We start from the raw sequence: 18,350 nt of genomic DNA, 5'->3' as shown, positions 1-18,350 counted from the left end.
CTTTACCTGAGGCGCCACCACTTGTTTCAGCACGCAGCGAGGATAAAGCCACGTGCGCCTCATAGTTTCCCACCCCATGCTATTTATGATTAGTTAAATTCAAACTATTATATAAACAACCTTAAATTCCACCCAGCATTCCCTTCGCTCAGCCAAACAGACACACGGGATTTTTTTTTTTTTCCAGTCCTAATATTTTTGTTTATAAATAGACAGTAAGTAGTAGCAAGGCGTCTCAGTCAGACTTACGCGCTTCTTTCTGCGGCTCAAGCTGGAAGGTCAGATCCGTGGTCTCGGTGGCTCCTTGCATGTCTGAAATGGGAAGATTTTCATTCATATACCACGCCAAGTGTCCGTCAACGCCAAAGAGTTGCTTCATGCAAGGACAATGTCGAGCAAAATTGACTAATTGACTGATAGAAGCCGCCGCAGCATCGAAGTACTATGGCAAGAACAAGCAAAAGACACGCATTGCAACCACAACACTCTTGACGTGATAAATTAGATAATCAACTTCACGTGGACCATTAGTGGTCTTGCGTCACCCATACTATCTTACGCAGAAGAATGTAACCTCTGCATCGCGCCGCAAGGGTGGAGAAGATACGAGTACAACGCTTAGGCATTCCAACGCACGAGTGAGGAGGATATGGTTCTTGTACATTTCACCATCGTAAAGTAGGGAGGCTTGTATCTTTCCTACTGACACGTTTCCTGGTTTCAGTTTGTAATCTAAACACACACACACACACACACACACACACACACACACACAAGCCACCACTCACAATCGAACACTTCCGGCTCAAGGAGAGAGGCGTTGAGTGGGGTGAGGGAGGAAGTGAGGGTGATGTTCAGGAGCTGTGAGGTGGGTGTGTAGCGCGGCGCCACCAGCAGAGTCTCGGTGCAGCGGACGCCCTCCAGCAGGTCCCTGTCCGCGCCTCGCCAGCTGTAGTCACACGTGGAGCTGCTGCCCTCGAGCTCCACAGCCTGATGGAGAGACCCGTACCTTTACTATCTTGTGCTATATATATCACGTGTGGGTCATGACGAACAAGGCGGCAGAGAATGACAATAAAGGGTGCTAGTCCCCGAAAAAAATAAGAAAAAGAGTAGTTGTAGTAGTAGTAGTAGTAGTAGTAGTAGCAGTAGTAGTAGTAATAGTAGTAGTAGTCACTGTTGTCGGTGATGTTGCATGGTTGTTACTTGTTTTTACTGATGTTTGTGTTGAGCGAATTTTGTTTCTTGGGTGTGTGTGAGAGACGAGACAGACACAGACAGATTGAATTATCAGTAAATTCAGTCATTCATATTACAGAACAGAAAAGAGGAAGGAGCATCAGGACCCGCGGCTGCCTACCAGGTGGAGGAGCGGCAGGTTGTGGGCACTGAGGACCTGCTCGTAGGTGAAGTGGGAACAGCGCGTCATGTCCAGCCAGGTGACCGTGCGTGACTCCTCGTGCTCGTACCGCACCTCGCACGTTCCCAGCACTCCGCTCTGAGGGAAAGGTTTGCTCAAGGCCATGTACGAATGTAAGATTCATCACCACCACCATTATAATTAAAAAAAAAAAAAAATACGAGAACATGAAAAAGTAAGGGAAGTTGCAAGAAGCCATCAGGCCTACATGTGGCAGTCCCTACTTATTTCCAGTATCATCCTCATTCATAAATGTATGTATTCTTCTTTTAAAGGTGCCTAATAACTTGATTACTGATTCTATTCATCATTCGCATCATTGTAATTATAATCTTCATAATTTTATTTCTTGCTATAGTCTAGGGAGCTCCTATAACAGATGGTCATGAGAAAGTTATCTTTATTCTTCCTTCTTGATGTGGTCGCTACTGTTCTCCATTACACTGTTTACTAGTGATAGTACGTGGTTTACTAGATACTCTTACGTACTTCATTACCGTCATTACATAAGAACACAAGAAAATAAGGGAAGCTACAAGAACCCATCAGGCCTGCACGTAATAGTCTCTGCATGAAGTATAGCCATTACCCATTACCCCCCTCCCCTATCATCCTCATCCGTATTACACTCTTGTATGTCTTCTAGTATCTGCTTTTCTCCTTTATTTTCATGTACTAATTATGTGTCATGTATTCATTATCTTGCATGAAATTATCTGTTTTATCACACTACTCGTAAGATGCATCTTATTCTTTATTTTTTTCTACACAGTAAACCGTAAACATTTTCCCAATATTGTTCTCTGTACTTCCTATTTCAATACGTTCATAACTTTTATATGTGTTCTTTTATTCATTATGCAATCTGACTGTTCACTGTTAAAGCTCTCTCTCTCTATAGTCAAATCCATCATCTCATTTTAACTCTTAATATACGTAACGTCCCGTTCTTCCTAATTCCACGATTTATATTATATATATTCTTGACAAACATTCATCACGTATCATGTCTCACAGTCAAAAGGTATTAGAAAATGAAATCATTCCTAAAAATTCATATTTTTAACACCAGTCAACCAGTTTACCCTTACAAGCATAGCCTATAAAATTCATTTTTTTCCTTCCCCTTAGTTATCTAATCAGCATTTCAGAGTCTACAGTATCTTCCCTGTGCTAATACAATGTTGAATCTGATTATTTTAAGTAATTTCCTCTCTCACCTTCTTTTTCAGCTGAATAATACGCTATTTTCACATTCTTCCCATTCTCTTTTTGAAGTTTAATACATCAAGTTCCCTTCTCTGAAATACCTTGGGTCTACTTTTTCACCTTCCGTACTTATCTTTGTTATTTCACGGTATTTTGATACTATTTTGGTACTATTATTTGGTCATGTTCATTAGTTTCTTGCTTGTTTGCATGTGGTTACAAGTCAAGGAGAGAGACCTGAGTGTGGTAGACAAGGCGGTGGGAGTGGAGGGCGGGGGTGAGGAGGGAGACCAGGGCCCTCTTGTAGTTGAGTGAGGCAGGCGTCTCCTCGGCGTGGTGCAGTAGCGAGGTGACGCGGCCACCCACAGTTGTCACCGCCACGGCCCTTGCTTCTGTCCCATCAGACGCCTCCACCAGGAACAGAAGGTGCGTTGTCAGATCAGAATTATATGAAAGTTTGTCATCAAAGCTTCCTGTCTCTTATTATAATTCACTAATACATGGACAGTATTCATCGGGCAAAGTACCAGGCTGGGGAGCCTCACCATCGTTGCCAAGTCGTCGCGGTCATCGTAGGAAGCGAGGACCAGGAGAGTGTCGCTGTTTGTCCTCGAAACTTCCACAACCTCTACTCTCGTGTACACTTGCCTCTCGTCCAGCAGCGCCTCCACCCGGTGCTGGAACACCACCGTGTTGCCCTGCGCCACCACCGCTGTGCAAACACGACACAGGTTGGTGCTTTTGTGTCTCAGCCACCCATGCACCCGCTATTCCCAACCCTTGACTCATAAGCTCAGTATGAATACCTAACACAACACGGTAGTGTTACTAGATAGCGGTGACAGTGAAATGTTGCGGGCACTTACTTGCGATCGTGGCAGTCGAGACGCAGAGAGTCGGCAGCAACAGGCACAACAACAGCAGAAATAGGAAACATGGGCGAGGCGGAGCAGAGAGCAACCTGGCACTCATGGCTCGCACCCTGGGAGCACCGCCGCCCCCACACACCGCCCACCGCCGCTCGTGTTCCTTCACGCTGCAGACGGCAAAAATTGACTTACCAACACTACATTCCACTTTTCTTTTCTTTTTTATTATATTTCATAATTTTACACACACACACACACACACACACACACACACACACACACACACACACACACACACACACACACACACACACACATATATATATATATATATATATATATATATATATATATATATATATATATATATATATATATATATATATATATATATATATATATATATATATATATATATATATATATATATATATATATATATATATAAGCGTCGTCATGAGATAGTCACATTGCACTCATGCACTTGAAGGCTGTTTGCTATCACCCCATCCTTCACAATTAGGTCGTGTCCCTCGCGCACCACCACGGACAGCCCTCATGACCTCGTGGCCTCTTTTATAAGAATTATCAGATAATCATCCTTGACGTAGTGTGCCGCCATAACTATTTTTCTTTTTCTTTATTTAAAATGATCTTTGCAGAACTCCCATCTCATGAACTATAGTTAAACGTTCAGCACAAGTATGGTGGACCCTGCGAAAGTATACGCAACATTTTCATATTTTGTATTTGTAACCTTATTTCTGTCTGCTTTCACATATTTGTATTTAATTAACATCACAATACCTTTTCCTCACGTTTTTTTTTATATATTCTTTTTATAAATTATACTATTTCGCCTTCAATAAATTTCTGGTGGCAGTCCAACTATCGCCTTTAATCACTGAATGAATAAAGAGAGCGTGGCCTTCCCTTCAGCAGGGACAGAGTGACACTCACCAGGGGCGGAACCTTCGTCCTGAAGTGAGATCGTTGGTTTTCAGTCGTCACGTTGCACTGTGTTCTTCGTATCTTTTCTTTTCACCATCAGTCAGTGCGTTCCACACCACCACGGAACTTCCCTCAGCTTTTATATCACCAAATTAGAGCTGCAAACTACAGTCCCATGTTAACTCGGTCTCGACGCACTTTACACTGGACGTGTTCATCTGACGCTGGTCACCATGTTACTCTGAATGGATCTTACCGGCACAGATATTAATGATAAGATCAAGTGGAGCGAAGTGGCCAGGCGCCGGACAGGCTCGGCCTTGGCTGCCTCATATGGTTGGTTAATTGTTCTCCAGCATTTTATATGCAGATGCCCGCTGGCCTCGTCACGGGCATGCACAGCTGCACACTGCGGGTTGGCGGGCGAGAGTAGCTGATTCCATCGTTAATAATGGTCACTGTGCAGTTGTGCTTGTCACATCTGCGTAAGGTTGCCATGACGACTGATGCGAGCTACGCACGCTTGAGTTCACGAAACAAATACAGCACGTGAACCCAGTCCTTCATCGCACGATAAGGAGTCTTTGTGTTATCTGCCGAGAGCATCGATGGCCATCTAGGCTACCGTCAAGAGATGCACAGCTGCCACGCTGACTGGAGAATGAAACCTATTACCACATGTCCACTCACGCCCTCATCTCCCCCACCAAAACAGTAAAACAGTGATGATGAAACATTTATAACAAGCTTAAATAAACAAATTAAAATAAGTATTGGTCTCGAGTACATTTACACGGACATCGTTACTACGTCACTATTAAGAAGTCACCACAGTTCATAACTTTCAGTCGTGACTAGTATACACCAGTCATTAGATCCAGCTGGTGAGTCAAGGCAGTGACGCAACAGCCAGGCGCCGCCGAGACCACAGGGAGCCACCTCCCTCAAACTACTTGAACGCCACAGCCTAAAGTTTCCCAATACATCACACCTGCCCGCCTCACTCTTGAGATCGCGTGGCTACCACATAACTCTCTTTAGTAGGATACATTATGACTTGAGTATTGTGTGACTTTAAATGCATACATTCATATACATTTATAAATACATTAGAAAAAAACTAAATCATTTTAGCTGGAGTTTTTAAGCAAATTTGACAAAGGATGAATGATTCTGCCGCATCTAAGCTAAATAGATAAGCTAAATAAATAAGCAAATAAAGTAAATAAAAAAAACATTACACCAGCTGAAAGAGAGAATTTGCCAGAGTCCACATTCCGTGCCCCTAGAATGAGAGAGGACAGTCATTTCCGTTTCATCTTATCGTTGAGGATCAGCTGCAAGCACTTGAAAGATACTCGAATAGTTAAAATCTGCCTCACGTTACACCCACGCAAGGTTTAAAGGGAAAGACGTGCGAACATATACTTTGAGAGTTGACAGGTAATGATGTAATAATTCAAACAGCCTCTTCTCCCCACTTTAGAAGTACTTAAGTTTGAATTAGAGGTGGAAATACCTAACCGTGTCACTGTTCTCTCGTGTGCTGTCCAATTAGGTTTAACAATGTTGATCAGTCAAGTCAAAGAGGATTAATTTTATTCATTCACCACATTATCTGGAAAGCGTTGACGATGAGGAGGACTTTGACATACGCCTTCTATAAAAACTGGAAAGGACACCTTGACATGACAAGCATTATTATCTAAACGACTTGTATTCCACTTAGTCCTGCTTGTCAAAACATGAAGACAGAAAGATAACATCGATTAAGCATAATACTACACTTACATAATTAACTCCAGTAGAGAGCTTTTTTTTTCTTTTTCCAGGAGTTGATATCATATTCACGGATAGTAATTACTATCTAAAGACCTTTTATCCGTACCCATCATTGCATTTGCCTGCGCAGTGTAGGTATACATTGCTGTATACACCAGCAAATATTTATGTCTATTATTTTCAAGATGCAGGGCAAAACTTAACCCCATGAAGTAGAAACATTAATATATCATAGCTCCAATATCCTCCCGAGCAGCACAGGAGTGGTGATTACCTCTCAAAACCACCGGCTTGCAGAGAGCTTCAAAAGTGCTTCAGACGGTCATTAGAAACAGCACGGAGTTAGCAGCTACTTCCAGACGGTAATAATCGCATTCTGCCTAGTGTGTATATTTTATTATATATCAAGCTGTAGTTGATTTATCTACACTTCTTAAGGAGAGGGAAGGGTGAATTATGGTTTACTGAAAAGCTTATGGTAGTGTTATAAGAGAAAGTGGAGAGAGAAACACTGCAATGTCAAGTTCAGCCCAGAGTTTCGAAGCTTGGTGGACCCTCCCTGCTCCTCGCCCCGTCGCCCAGCTGGCTGAGCATTCATGGAGGAGGCGCGGACGAGTAAGTGGCGACGGAGGCCCACATCACTTGTATTGCGTTGCTGAAGTTATTACCTGCAGATTTTTATATTGCGCGGTAGACGCATGAGAAGGGAAACTATGAGAGAAACAGGCGAGGTGCTGATCATGTCACGATGAGGAGGGAGCGGAAAACTAAGGTAAATGTTTCTTATGTTGTTCAGCCCCGAGGGATAGGTAACCGTTTTTTTTTTTTTTTTTTTTTTTTTTAGAAATTTAACTTGTAATCCTGCACACCAGTGACTCTATTAATTCGTGATCTCGGACACCTTGTCATTCTTCCTTGTCTCATTCGTCAGATGATTCTCCCTCCACCCAGGTTACTCATGGCGCAGTTATTTCAAGTGAAAGTTCTTTATATACTTGTCTTCAGTGACATAGCCATATCGTAATGCCTTAGTACACTTAACTCGATTGGTTTACCTTGCACTGTTTGTATTTCCTTCTTTATTATTATGTATTTAAGATGTTGCGTGTTTTGCTGAATGTCTAGCTTATTGCTATTAGTTACCACATTTTGTTGTAGACGTTTGAATTACTGAAAAGTTTATTGTTGATAATTTTTAAAGAATTTTATTTCAAAGGAAAAAGTTATCAGCTCTTCATTATATAGGGGCAGTTAGTAAGTGTAAATAGAAGGACTGACAGTAGATACTGATACTGGCGTTAGTTACTGTAGGTCAGGTAAAAGAAAATCACCACATTTTCATTCATAATCTTACAAATTATCACAATTTAAGGAATGCAGCATAGCCAAAGCACATAACAGAAGTGAATGGTATGCACTAACATGCAACTGGTTATTTAATATTTCACAGGTAAGCTTTAGCTATACAATAAACATTACTTATTGCACAGACATTTACAATACAAACTGCAATATTTGAGTTGCTACATGGGATATACTGCATACTAAAGCTGCCACTGAATTGCACTAGCTCATTTTAAGTAAAGCACACAGGCATCAACATCTATCTTCCTATATGTCTCAAGAGAGAACGACATCTTTCAAACTAATTTAATTTGGCCTATACATTTGGCAATTGTTTTTATTGGTATATTTTTTGGGGGAAAGAGCAATTCAGCATATATTTTCTTAATTTCTGCCTTTTCTTTTTCTGAATTCTAATGCATAGGATATTTGAGCTGGTGCTTAACCCTCAATATTTGAATTAGGTGTCAGCAGGGAGAAGGGAAGCCTGAGCCAGTCTTCTCCACACATAAAATAAGTAAAGCTTATTAATCAGAATTTGTCATAAAAATCAAAGTCATCTTCATCTGAGGCATCTCCTCCTGCACTGACTTCATATGACTCGCATTCTGAATCTAGATTAATTTGTAAAGCAGTAGCTGTGTTCTGCGTCTTCTTGCCAGGTGTTTTATCTATTCCAGGCTTGATTGGCGAAGGCTTGACCATCTCAGCGGCTGTTTCTGATTTGGCTTCTTGTTTCAGGGAGGATGAGGGTGGAGGCTGTGGAGTTTCTCTTGGGGACTCTGCCACTGCTTCAAGATCTGAAATATTCCAAAATTGGTATATTAAACTAAGTAAGTCCTGTTCTTTAGATGGTGTATAGGTGCTTGAATACCTTTTGTCCCCTAACCTCAATAGTAGCTTTGAAAACCATCTATGTATAATAATAATAATTAGTCTTCATTACCCTTAACATGATTCTGTTTTCTTTTTACTGTGACATCCACCAAACTCTTGGATACAGGCAATATGATTTCAGAGTTTGAACACTATGTGGGATTGGTGGCCTGGTATACAGACAGAACACTATGTAGATAAAAGATAATTATACAAAACTATGAATTTACATGAACTGTTGCTTGTTTGAGGACATAGTATTAATAGTACTTGTTATGGTTTGATCAGCAGCACCAGTTCAGCAAAAGTGCTTCTTTTCTGAGCCACCTTATCAGATTTTGGTGGTTGATTTTCCATGTTTTACCCACAAATATCCTGTTTGTTGTTCCATCACAAGTATTTGGTTACTTTTTTGTCACCTGGATATACCAGTATTTAAAAGAAACCTGAGCTACTCTCACCTTTCTTCTTCATGGCTGCTTGTATGGCTGCCTCCACGCTGTCCACACTGTCTGTGTCTGTGTCGGGCAGGGCAGGTCTCAGGGAGGGAATGCTGGCAGCAAATGGCTTGAATGTTGGTCTGTGTGAAAATTTCTCTTTTAGGAATTACTGATTTAGAATAGCTAAATTACTCGGTTTATTAAGGAGATTCTCTCTCTCTCTCTCTCTCTCTCTCTCTCTCTCTCTCTCTCTCTCTCTCTCTCTCTCTCTCTCTCTCTCTCTCTCTCTCTCTCTCTCTCTCTCTCTCTCTCTCTCTCTCTCTCTGTTTTTCTTTCCATAAATCTCAGAATACTAAAAAGATACAAAAATACCCAGTTCACATCCATTCGGGTGACCTTGATAAGATTGGTTGCCATTTTTGTGAATGTGTACCTTGATAGTGGAGTCTGAGGCTTGGAGATAATGGCTGACACCTGTCCTTCAGCTTCATCTATCTCACTGTCTGTGCCATCTGATCCTTTCCTCATGTCACCCACTAGGGATCTGTATGCTGCAGAATCTGTGAAGAACAATAATGCTTCAGTTCCCTGAAAATTTTATATACTAGTATTTAAGAATTTGACAGGGCTAAGAACCATATTCTGAAACACTACTGCACTGCACCCTGATTACTTTCAGAAGGCTCTAGTTGAAGTTACATGGTTTTATATTGTTTGTGGTTTTATACTGTTTATGTGGTTCTAGTGACAGATTAACAAAATTTCTACATTATTAACATGAGAAGCACTCTTGATAACATGGCTATTTATCTGTGGACTTGGAAAACAGTCATGGTGAGAGACCAAAGTGTTTTAGAGTAGAGGCCAAGGAGTGTAAATGATGTGTGTATAAGTGTGTGGTGCTATGTCTGGGCGACCCTGTGTGGGATTGCCAGCTTGGTATATAGATAGATAAAGATATTGCAACTTCATCATACCTTAAAATGATAGAGGCATGCTAGTAATACTCACTTGTCACATTAATATTTTGATCAAAGAAATCAGTGTCACTGTCATCCACATTTTGCACTGGTGGTTTAGACGGCAAGGCAGGAGTAAGTCTGGTGTTGCTTTTTGTGGGTGGTGATGGGGGAGACTCCTTCGAAGAGCTGGAGTACCTGTCAGGATTCTTTAGCTCATCCTGTCTTATTTCAGAAGGCAGGGCTGAAGCATTTGTGACAGAACTGCTTTTTGTGGTTGCTAAGGATGGGGACTTGTTGGAAGAGCTGGACTGTCTGTCCGGGCTGTTGTATTTTGTGGGTGCAGGGAAAGGAGAGTCTTGTGTAGTACTGCACTTTTTGTCTGAGAACTCAACATCTTCCTGTTTAGCTTCACTTTGTTGCTGTGTAAGGGGTGTCATTCTGTTATCCATTTCAGAATTGTATGCCGTAGTTTCAGCCGGCTGTAATTCAGGAAGAGATCTCGTATCCTCAGTTGTCTGAACTTGGCTAGGCTTATGGTCATTTTCCTGCTGTACATTGGCTGTGGTTTGAATTACTGATGATAGAGAGGGTTCTGTGTGAGACTTGAAATCATGCATGTCTTTTATTAATGTGGCTCCAGTGCTTGTTGATGGGACGTTGTGCATTGTGGTTCTTTCAGGAGTAGACGTTCTTCCATTGTATTCCCTGCTGTCCATAGGTGAATGGGTAGGAGCAGCATATGGTTCTGATACTGAGAGATTGTTACTGTTTTCATATGGTTTTGATACTGGAAGGTTACTGTTTTGATTTCTTTTAGTTTCATTTCTCTCTGGGCTGTCATTTTGTGTTCCTTCATCGTAGTATCTTCTAGAGCCAAACATTTCCGTAGGTTTGTCGTCAACATTTGGCACTGCAATTGTTTTGTTACTTTGCTCTCCTTCCCTTACAGTACTAAGCACCTCATGCACCTCTACAGGATCTTGTCTTAACATGGATCCTCGCACAACATTAGTATCCTTCTCTGGTATTTCTCTCTTCACCAGTAAATTTGTCTTAGAGTTATATATCTCAGTAGATGGAGGAAGTGTAGCTCTGTTATGCTGTCTCTCCAGCTCAGGATGCATAACATTATTTGAGGAAGGTGGTTGCATTTCATGATGTAGAGAGTCATGTGAGAGAGTTTTAAGACGAGGACTCATGTATTCTGATTCATAACCTCTTTCTGGTATAGATTTAGCTGGTGAGTAATTAGAGGCTCCATCTGTTGAGCCAGCAGGAAGGTTAGTGTGCATTTTAGGGAGGTTGCCATTGGATGGAAGAGAGCTTGCATCAGAAGGATGCTGTGGTGGAAGGGCTGAGTGTGGTTGATTCATATAATTCATGTCAGTGCTGCTTGAGTATGGAACACTCTGAAAATGAAGGGGAATACTTTTTGTGGGTTTAGTAGTAACTAATGGATCTGAATTAATTTGGGAAGCATTCATGTTCATGCTTCTGTTATATTCTAGTGGGTCTCTTGTAGCAGGCTGAGTGTGTGGGTGACTCTGAAGGATAACATGTCTAGCAGGATCATTAGCGATCACATGGCCTTGATGAGGTGGACTGACAAATGCCATGGGTGCCTGAGCTGTGCTAATTTGAGTTGGCGATACCATTCTCATGTCAGCTTGTGGTTCTCGGGAAATAAGACTCGTGTAATCCCCATGAGATGGCTGGGTGGGGCTTATTTTGGTACTGGTCATATTGCCTTGACTCATTTGTTGGCTGTTGGACTGATGATTATTTGGCACTGAAGCAAAGTCACGAGTTAGTGGTTCCCTGGAAACATGAGGGATACCGTAATCCCCAAGAGAGGGGTGGCTGAGAGAGAGAGAGGGCATTGGGGTGTTGGCCATATAACCTTGAGAAACTAATTCATCATGACTCATTGGCTCTCTGGAACCTTGTAGAATAGTTGATGCTTCTCTGGAAACTTGAGGAATCCTATAATCTGGATGATGAGTCTGACTGTAGATAGAGGCTTTAGTCATGTTGGTATGAGGATGTAAAACCATTTCATCATGAGGTGGAGGGTCTCTGGAATTATCACGTGGAATCCTGTAATCCACATGAGATGGCTGGTTGTAGGTGGATGAGGTCTTCATCACACTTCCCAGCTGAGTAAGTGATGGTGTTTTGAGGCTGTGAGGCAGGGGTTCCTCTGTCAGATTGGCAGTACTAGGCATGGATAGACTGGTCATTGGAACCACATGTGGCTGTTGCTGATTTGCCTTTAGATTCACTCCTCTCATATCTCTGTCCACAGGTTGGGTTGGCATGTGGCCTGTTGAAGCTGTGTTGTATGAGGCTATGGGTGACACGAGAGAATGTGGAGGGAGGATGGGTTGCTGCAGCTGTGGTTTGGAGAGTGGTGAGCTGGTGGCTGGCAAGTGGCCCTTCCAAGTTGCATCATCTGTAAGTCAAAGTACTGTTAGCATATGGATTAATTTCATGACATGTAATAATGAATGACACACTCAGAACTTAGCAGGTAGTTGATTTAAATACAAACCAGTGGTTGTTTTTTATAATGCCTGGAGACAAGATTTATAATACATCATGAGTTTATGCTTCTATCTATTGTAGGATTACTTGAATTACCAAAAATGCCAGATAGGTCTTGGGGTGCTGATGTGTGAAGTATTGGGTTTGCACTCTTCAAATTCATCTCATACTGAAACTGAAAAAAAATGAATGAATGATAGATTTAGAAGTTATCTGGCTACTGATCCTACAGTGCCAAGATGCATTTGATTCCACCTTTTCACATTTTACAAACCATTATCCCTGAAATTGAGGATGCATTGTAGAAATTAGGGAAGGTTTTGAGTGTGCCTGGTAGTGGGAGTAGAATTAGCTATTTCTCATCCACTAAATTCTCAAAACATTTTCAGATTCACAGAAAACATAAATATCTACATTCTAAAGGCTAGTTTGATTTTATACAGTCTTTGCAGGAATGTTACTGGCAATAAAATTTCTTTAAGTCAAAAAAAGGACAAAAATAGTGGACTGGACATAGAATTGAATGATAGTTTAAGTTGTGCTGTGACTTGCCTTCCTCTGCCTGAGTTGCTCGGTGTGTGCTGCAAGGAGCTGGTGTTCCCTCCTGATGGAGTCCACTCGTGCCAACAAGCTCTGGAAATTCTGTGCTGCTTCCCTCTCCTTCTGTGCCAACTCCCTCTGAATGTCTCTGATCTTATCCTTGAAGTCCTCATGTCTGTTGAATGAAGAGGCATGTTCTTAGAGAAAATAGACAAGACGAAACGGATCTGAGATAGTTATATATATATAGTTATGTATCAATTAGTTCCATAAGTTATACCTATTAAAGTCATGATATCATTTTACCATCCGAGTATCTTGTGAAGCAACTGAGCATAGAGAAGTCTTCTAATATAACTCTTGAGGTATTATTGTTCAACATTTCTAATTGTTTATGATGCAAGGATGGATGTAGTGTACCTTCTTTCTCTCTTCTGTGCAGTAAGTAGAGCCTGCTTCTCCAGCTCCAGCCGGTGAAGCTCCCTGCAGAACATACAGTGAGCGAGTTAGAAAGGACACATCCCCCCATAATTATTTACCACATTTAGTACTGCAGCATCAGTTTCATTTGATTTTAAGCACTATTAGAGGATTTATATTCCAGTAATTAATTCACTACAATTTAACATTTATTTGTTCTGACTAGCAATAGAGGTTTGTTGGAACTTTGAGGATTATGATGAACGAAATGATGCACCACAGTGTGCCAGGCAGTTTGTCATTGGCTTTATTAGTGCGTTGACTTCATTGTCCAGCTCAGTACTTTCAGCCTTCATCCAAGATTTGTTTTGTTCAGAAGAATTACTTAGAAAAAGTGGCTTAAAGTGTGTGTGTGTGTGTGTGTGTGTGTGTGTGTGTGTGTGTGTGTGTGTGTGTGTGTGTGTGTCTGTCTGTCTGTCTGTCTGTCTGTCTGTCTGTCTGTCTGTCCGTGTCTATATATATATATATATATATATATATATATATATATATATATATATATATATATATATATATATATATATATATATATATATATATATATATATATATATATATATAATTTTTTTTTTTGTTAGGTGAGACTTCATGGTGGTAATATATGAATGAAAAAAAGTATATTGTAATAGTTTGTACATTGTGCTTGGTAGTAATAATTATATATCACAGTAGTATAGTATTAAGGTTGACAGAAAATAATAATAATAATAATTATTATTATTATTGTTATTGTTATTATTATTATTATTATTATTATCATTATTATCATTATTATTACTAATAATAATATGATAATAATAATGATAATAATAATAATAATAATAATAATAATAATAATAATAATAATAGAAGAGATGATGGTGACAGTATAAAAGCATACCTTTCTCTCACAGCTTTCTTTAGTTCTCCAATCTGCTGATAATACTCCAACATGTCTGCCATGGCTTGTGCTAACTGTGGCGGTGCACCTCTGCAAATAAAAGTAATATAGCTGACGTAAAATGGTGATTCTACCGTATGAATACTAAAAAAAAAAAAGAAAAAAAAATCTTCCTCAAAGTGTTTGATACTTGATTTCAGCATATATGTGTTATCAACATGTATCATAGCTGTTATCTATACTAGAAAAACTTAAATCCCTCCATAATACTTTCACACTCCTTCCGACCAAGTTTCGAAGCTGTACTAGTTTCATACCTGGTTTCAGACTGTAGTTATTGCGTACATTTGTTAGCATGTATCAGATAACCATTATCCCTATTATAAAAAACGGTTTAATCACTCCGTAATACTTTCACATTCCCTCTGACAAAGTTTTCGAAGCTGTACTAATCCCATACCTGATTTTGGACCGTGACGAGCGCGTATACCTGCCATTAACATGTATGATATATTTTGACCATCTTACCATGCCATGTCCCTCGTGTGTTAGCACAGTGGTGCATTACAGAGGCGTGTGGATGGCGAGACGACGCCGAGCCAGCAGTGGACCATAGCAGACAAGACGGACAGTACAGCCGCGTGTTTGGTACGTCGCCATGGCAACCCCCGCCTGATGATGTGGTGTGTATATAGTGATGGTGCGCAAGGTTTGTCTGTCTGCTGGCGCGTAGCTGTTGGCATCTGTGTTTATCTAGTAGTAGTTATCCTTTTATTTCTCTCTCTCTCTCTCTCTCTCTCATTTATGTTTGTCTATTCACGTCTGTCATCCTTACCATGACTCTCTGCAAAGCTGTAGATGGTGTGTGCACGTGCTTAAATCAAGGTGTTTTTACTCGTTTAATTCTACATCTGTGCTACGTAGCTTGCCATGTGTTGGTTTGCGTAATTTGCCGTTCTCTGGAAAATTAAGGGGATCTCAGTAACTGCTTTTATATTGGGTATTTCACGTTAACCATCACTCAGGTTTCCACAAACTTTGCAGGATACAAGTAATTTGTCAATTTACTTTTTAATCATTTCAATCAGAAGGGACTCAAATTCAGTTTTGTAAATCTTTTCAGGGTTTATTTCCACTCAAATATTAATTACCACCTCTTGCTTTTATCAGCTTTAAAAGGTTAGGAGTAGCATTTTTCAACCTGTTAGGTAAGAACTTTAGGGAGTGCGATTGCCAGACGTAATGTAATGCATTCCTTTTTACCGTCTTTCAAGCCCTCATGCAACAGGTGCCATCTCTTGAATCTTCATTTTTCTATGGTTGCTTTTCTGAACTTGTCAATAGTTTGCTTCCCCTTAATACCTGCTACTTTCTGCAAATCTAGGATGAATGTTGGAGAAAGAACCAGTTTTTCTAGCAGGCATTTAGTGCATTTATTGGTGTGATTTCACTGGTAGCAGCAGTTAGAAACATCTGAGATTTTAGTATTTCGAGATTATTCATGAAAGGTTCCTTAATGCATGTGAAGTTCCTGAAGCTTTATAGCATCACTGAGCTGGCACAAAATGGAAGTCAGTCTAGATAACTTGCGTTTTTTTTTTTTCCCAGGTGTTGTTGGCTGTTGAAGGCTAGCTGGCAGTGACACTACTAGTTGTTGGCTTCTTGAGATGATCTGGTCTTGTGTACAAACCACTCTGACACTCAGAGCCAACTCTCTAGCCTTTGTCCTTGTCTTCTTAGACACCACCTCTATTCATTCCAAGACCTAACAGCTACTATGTAGAGAGAGAGAGAGAGAGAGAGAGAGAGAGAGAGAGAGAGAGAGAGAGAGAGAGAGAGAGAGAGAAAGGCAGAACTGCTGACTGAGCACTTTGCGGCGAAGATGACTGTCGATGACCCCGGGAGGCCTCCACCACGCCTGGAACAGGAGACAGCCGTGACGGTCACAATCCTGGAGGTGACGAGGGAGAAGGTGGAGCTCCTGCTGAGAGAAGTCGATGTTAGAAAGGCCACAGGGCCAGACGACGTCAGGCCACGAGCCCTGAAGGACTGCGCAAGTGAGCTGGCAGGGCTGCTCACAGGTCTTCATATGAAGGCCTGCCTGGAAGAAAACACTTGCCCCTCGGTGTGGAAGGAGGCACGCGTGGTGCCACCAGTCCACAAGAGGAGCGCTAAGTCTAATCCAGGCAACTACAGACCAATCTCCCTACCGTCTGTCTGACCAGACTGAGGCTACCACCGCGAGCTGCCAGGAGGGACACGAGGACGGTGTCCACTACTGATCAGCTTGTGGACGTACCAAGGTCACTGTCTAGTCAGCACCTCAGGACCTATACTGCAAGGACTGCCCGCCTGTGGAATACCTTCACCGCGGCCACACCAGCTATTCAGCAAATGTCAACAGCGCAGGTGAAGCTGGCGGCACAGAGGTGGCTCTTCCAACCCCCTGGCGCTGTTAATGACATGAACACTTCCCCTCTGTGCAACCGTAATTTTTTTTTTTTTTTTTTGTTGCTTCATTTTAGTATCTAAGCTTTGTAAATAATTTTCATAATTATTAATAATGTAAATGTTAATTTTTTATCATTGTCTATAGAAATATTTAAAGCTTTTCAGATAGGGCACAAGGCAAAGTGACCCTTTAGACCTGTGGTTTATGCATGTATGTATATATTGATGTTAAAAAAAAAAAAGAGGAGGGAAGGGGGGGAAAGAGAGAGAAAGGTGAGGAGGAGGAGGGCGGGGGAAAGGTAAGGAGGAGAGAGAGAGAGAGAGAGGTGAGGAGGAGGGGGTGGGGAGAAAGGTGAGGTGTGAGAGAGAGAGAGAGAGAGAGGTGAGGAGGGGGTGGGGGGGAAAGGTGAGGTGGGTGAGAGAGAGAGAGAGAGGTGAGGAGGGGGTGGGGGGAAAGGTGAGGTGGGTGAGAGAGAGAGAGAGAGAGAGAGAGAGAGAGAGAGAGAGAGAGAGGAGAGAGGTGAGGAGGAGGAGGAGGAGGGGGGAGAAGAGAGGGAAAGGTGAGGAGGAGGAGGGGGGAGGTGAGGAGGAGGAGGGGGGAGAAGAGAGGTGGGGGGAGGGTGAGGAGGAGGAGGGGGGGAGAAGAGAGAGGGGAAAGGTGAGGAGGAGGAGAGGGGGGAGAAGAGAGAGGGAAAGGTGAGGAGGGAGGAGGGGGAGAGAAGAGAGAGTGAAATGTGAGGAGGAGGAGGGGGGAGAAGAGAGAGAGGGAAAGGTGAGGAGGAGGAGGGGGGAGAAGAGAGAGGGAAAGGTGAGGAGGAGGAGGGGGAAGAGAGCGAGGGAAAGGTGAGGAGGAGGAGGGGGGAGGAAGAGCGAGGGAAAGGTGAGGAGGAGGAGGAGGGGGAGAGAAGAGCGAGGGAAAGGTGAGGAGGAGGAGGAGGGGGGAGAAGAGCGAGGGAAAGGTGAGGAGGAGGAGGAGGGGGGAGAAGAGCGAGGGAAAGGTGAGGAGGAGGAGGAGGAGGGGAGAAGAGCGAGGGAAAGGTGAGGAGGAGGGGGGAGAAGAGAGAGAGGGAAAGGTGAGGAGGAGGAGGAGGGGGGAAGAGAGAGGGAAAGGTGAGGAGGGGGGGGTGGAAGAGAGAGAGGGAAAGGTGAGGAGGAGGAGGAGGGGGGAGAGAGAGAGGGAAAGGTGAGGAGGAGGAGGAGGGGGGAGAGAGAGAGGGAAAGGTGAGGAGGAGGGGGGAGAAGAGAGAGGGAAAGGTGAGGAGGAGGAGGGGGAGAGAAGAGAGAGGGAAAGGTGAGGAGGAGGAGGGGGGAGAAGAGAGAGGGAAAGGTGAGGAGGAGGAGGGGGGAGAAGAGAGAGGGAAAGGTGAGGAGGAGGAGGGGGGAGAAGAGAGAGGGAAAGGTGAGGAGGAGGAGGAGGAGGGGGAGAAGAGAGAGGGAAAGGTGAGGAGGAGGAGGAGGGGGGAGAAGAGAGAGGGAAAGGTGAGGAGGAGGAGGAGGGGGAAGAGAGAGGGAAAGGTGAGGAGGAGGAGGAGGGGGAAGAGAGAGGGAAAGGTGAGGAGGAGGAGGAGGGGGGAGAAGAGAGAGGGAAAGGTGAGGAGGGAG

General features: G+C 42.6%; 3 protein-coding genes across 9 annotated transcripts in view; 1 reads left to right on the top strand and 2 right to left on the bottom strand.

Moving 5' to 3' along the window:
- LOC135114231 (uncharacterized) overlaps positions 1-4,856 on the bottom strand; it is a 29,237-nt gene extending 24,381 nt beyond the window's left edge. The window contains exons 1-7 of one of the 4 annotated variants that reach the window (XR_010275463.1): positions 4,459-4,856; positions 3,496-3,665; positions 3,157-3,341; positions 2,867-3,037; positions 1,361-1,498; positions 789-990; positions 250-312 (exon numbers count right to left, since the gene is read on the bottom strand). Coding sequence is in view for 2 of the 4 variants with exons in the window: in XM_064030019.1 (XP_063886089.1) it covers positions 250-312; positions 789-990; positions 1,361-1,498; positions 2,867-3,037; positions 3,157-3,341; positions 3,496-3,601 (865 nt within the window). In the remaining 2 variants the exon portion in view is untranslated. The remainder of the gene's footprint in view (positions 1-249; positions 313-788; positions 991-1,360; positions 1,499-2,866; positions 3,038-3,156; positions 3,342-3,495; positions 3,666-4,458) is intronic. The other 3 variants (XR_010275462.1, XM_064030019.1, XM_064030021.1) reach the window with 3 other exon arrangements.
- A 2,710-nt stretch (positions 4,857-7,566) lies between these two features.
- LOC135114232 (mucin-4-like) lies at positions 7,567-14,964 on the bottom strand. 2 transcript variants are annotated; one of them, XM_064030022.1, is made up of 9 exons: positions 14,826-14,964; positions 14,298-14,387; positions 13,358-13,420; positions 12,950-13,112; positions 12,494-12,572; positions 9,903-12,305; positions 9,325-9,451; positions 8,913-9,031; positions 7,567-8,375 (listed from the first exon to the last, which is right to left on the bottom strand). In XM_064030022.1, the coding sequence occupies exons 2-9, from the start codon at positions 14,357-14,359 to the stop codon at positions 8,107-8,109; spliced, it is 3,285 nt and encodes a 1,094-aa protein (XP_063886092.1). In that variant the 5' UTR covers positions 14,360-14,387; positions 14,826-14,964; the 3' UTR covers positions 7,567-8,106. The 2 variants fall into 2 exon arrangements, with proteins under 2 accessions (XP_063886092.1, XP_063886093.1); XM_064030023.1 differs by lacking the exons at positions 14,298-14,387; positions 14,826-14,964 and having other exon boundaries at positions 12,494-13,134.
- LOC135114233 (uncharacterized) lies at positions 12,285-16,973 on the top strand. 3 transcript variants are annotated; one of them, XM_064030024.1, is made up of 3 exons: positions 12,285-12,307; positions 14,868-14,980; positions 15,906-16,973. In XM_064030024.1, the coding sequence occupies exon 3, from the start codon at positions 16,180-16,182 to the stop codon at positions 16,516-16,518; it is 339 nt and encodes a 112-aa protein (XP_063886094.1). In that variant the 5' UTR covers positions 12,285-12,307; positions 14,868-14,980; positions 15,906-16,179; the 3' UTR covers positions 16,519-16,973. The 3 variants fall into 3 exon arrangements, with proteins under 3 accessions (XP_063886094.1, XP_063886096.1, XP_063886095.1); XM_064030026.1 differs by lacking the exon at positions 12,285-12,307 and having other exon boundaries at positions 14,868-14,977; XM_064030025.1 differs by lacking the exon at positions 12,285-12,307 and having other exon boundaries at positions 14,882-15,006.
- Positions 16,974-18,350: the final 1,377 nt, after the last annotated feature.

The sequence above is a fragment of the Scylla paramamosain genome, chromosome 27 (assembly GCF_035594125.1).
Source record: "Scylla paramamosain isolate STU-SP2022 chromosome 27, ASM3559412v1, whole genome shotgun sequence".
NCBI classification, from domain to species: Eukaryota; Metazoa; Arthropoda; class Malacostraca; order Decapoda; family Portunidae; genus Scylla; species Scylla paramamosain.
Note: the sequence above shows the minus strand (reverse complement) of the source record. Positions and strands in the feature narration are given on the sequence as shown.

Excerpts from the sequence above, each read along its gene's own strand:
- LOC135114233 (XM_064030024.1), top strand. The coding sequence starts at position 16,180 with ATGACTGTCGATGACCCCGGGAGGCCTCCACCACGCCTGGAACAGGAG.
- LOC135114232 (XM_064030022.1), bottom strand. The coding sequence starts at position 14,359 with ATGGCAGACATGTTGGAGTATTATCAGCAGATTGGAGAACTAAAGAAA. Across the intron at positions 9,452-9,902 it reads TCAAAATATTAATGTGACAA|ATTCTGCAGCATACAGATCC; the intron begins GTGAGTATTACT and ends TGTTCTTCACAG. Across the intron at positions 9,032-9,324 it reads CCTCAGACTCCACTATCAAG|ACCAACATTCAAGCCATTTG; the intron begins GTACACATTCAC and ends ATTTTCACACAG.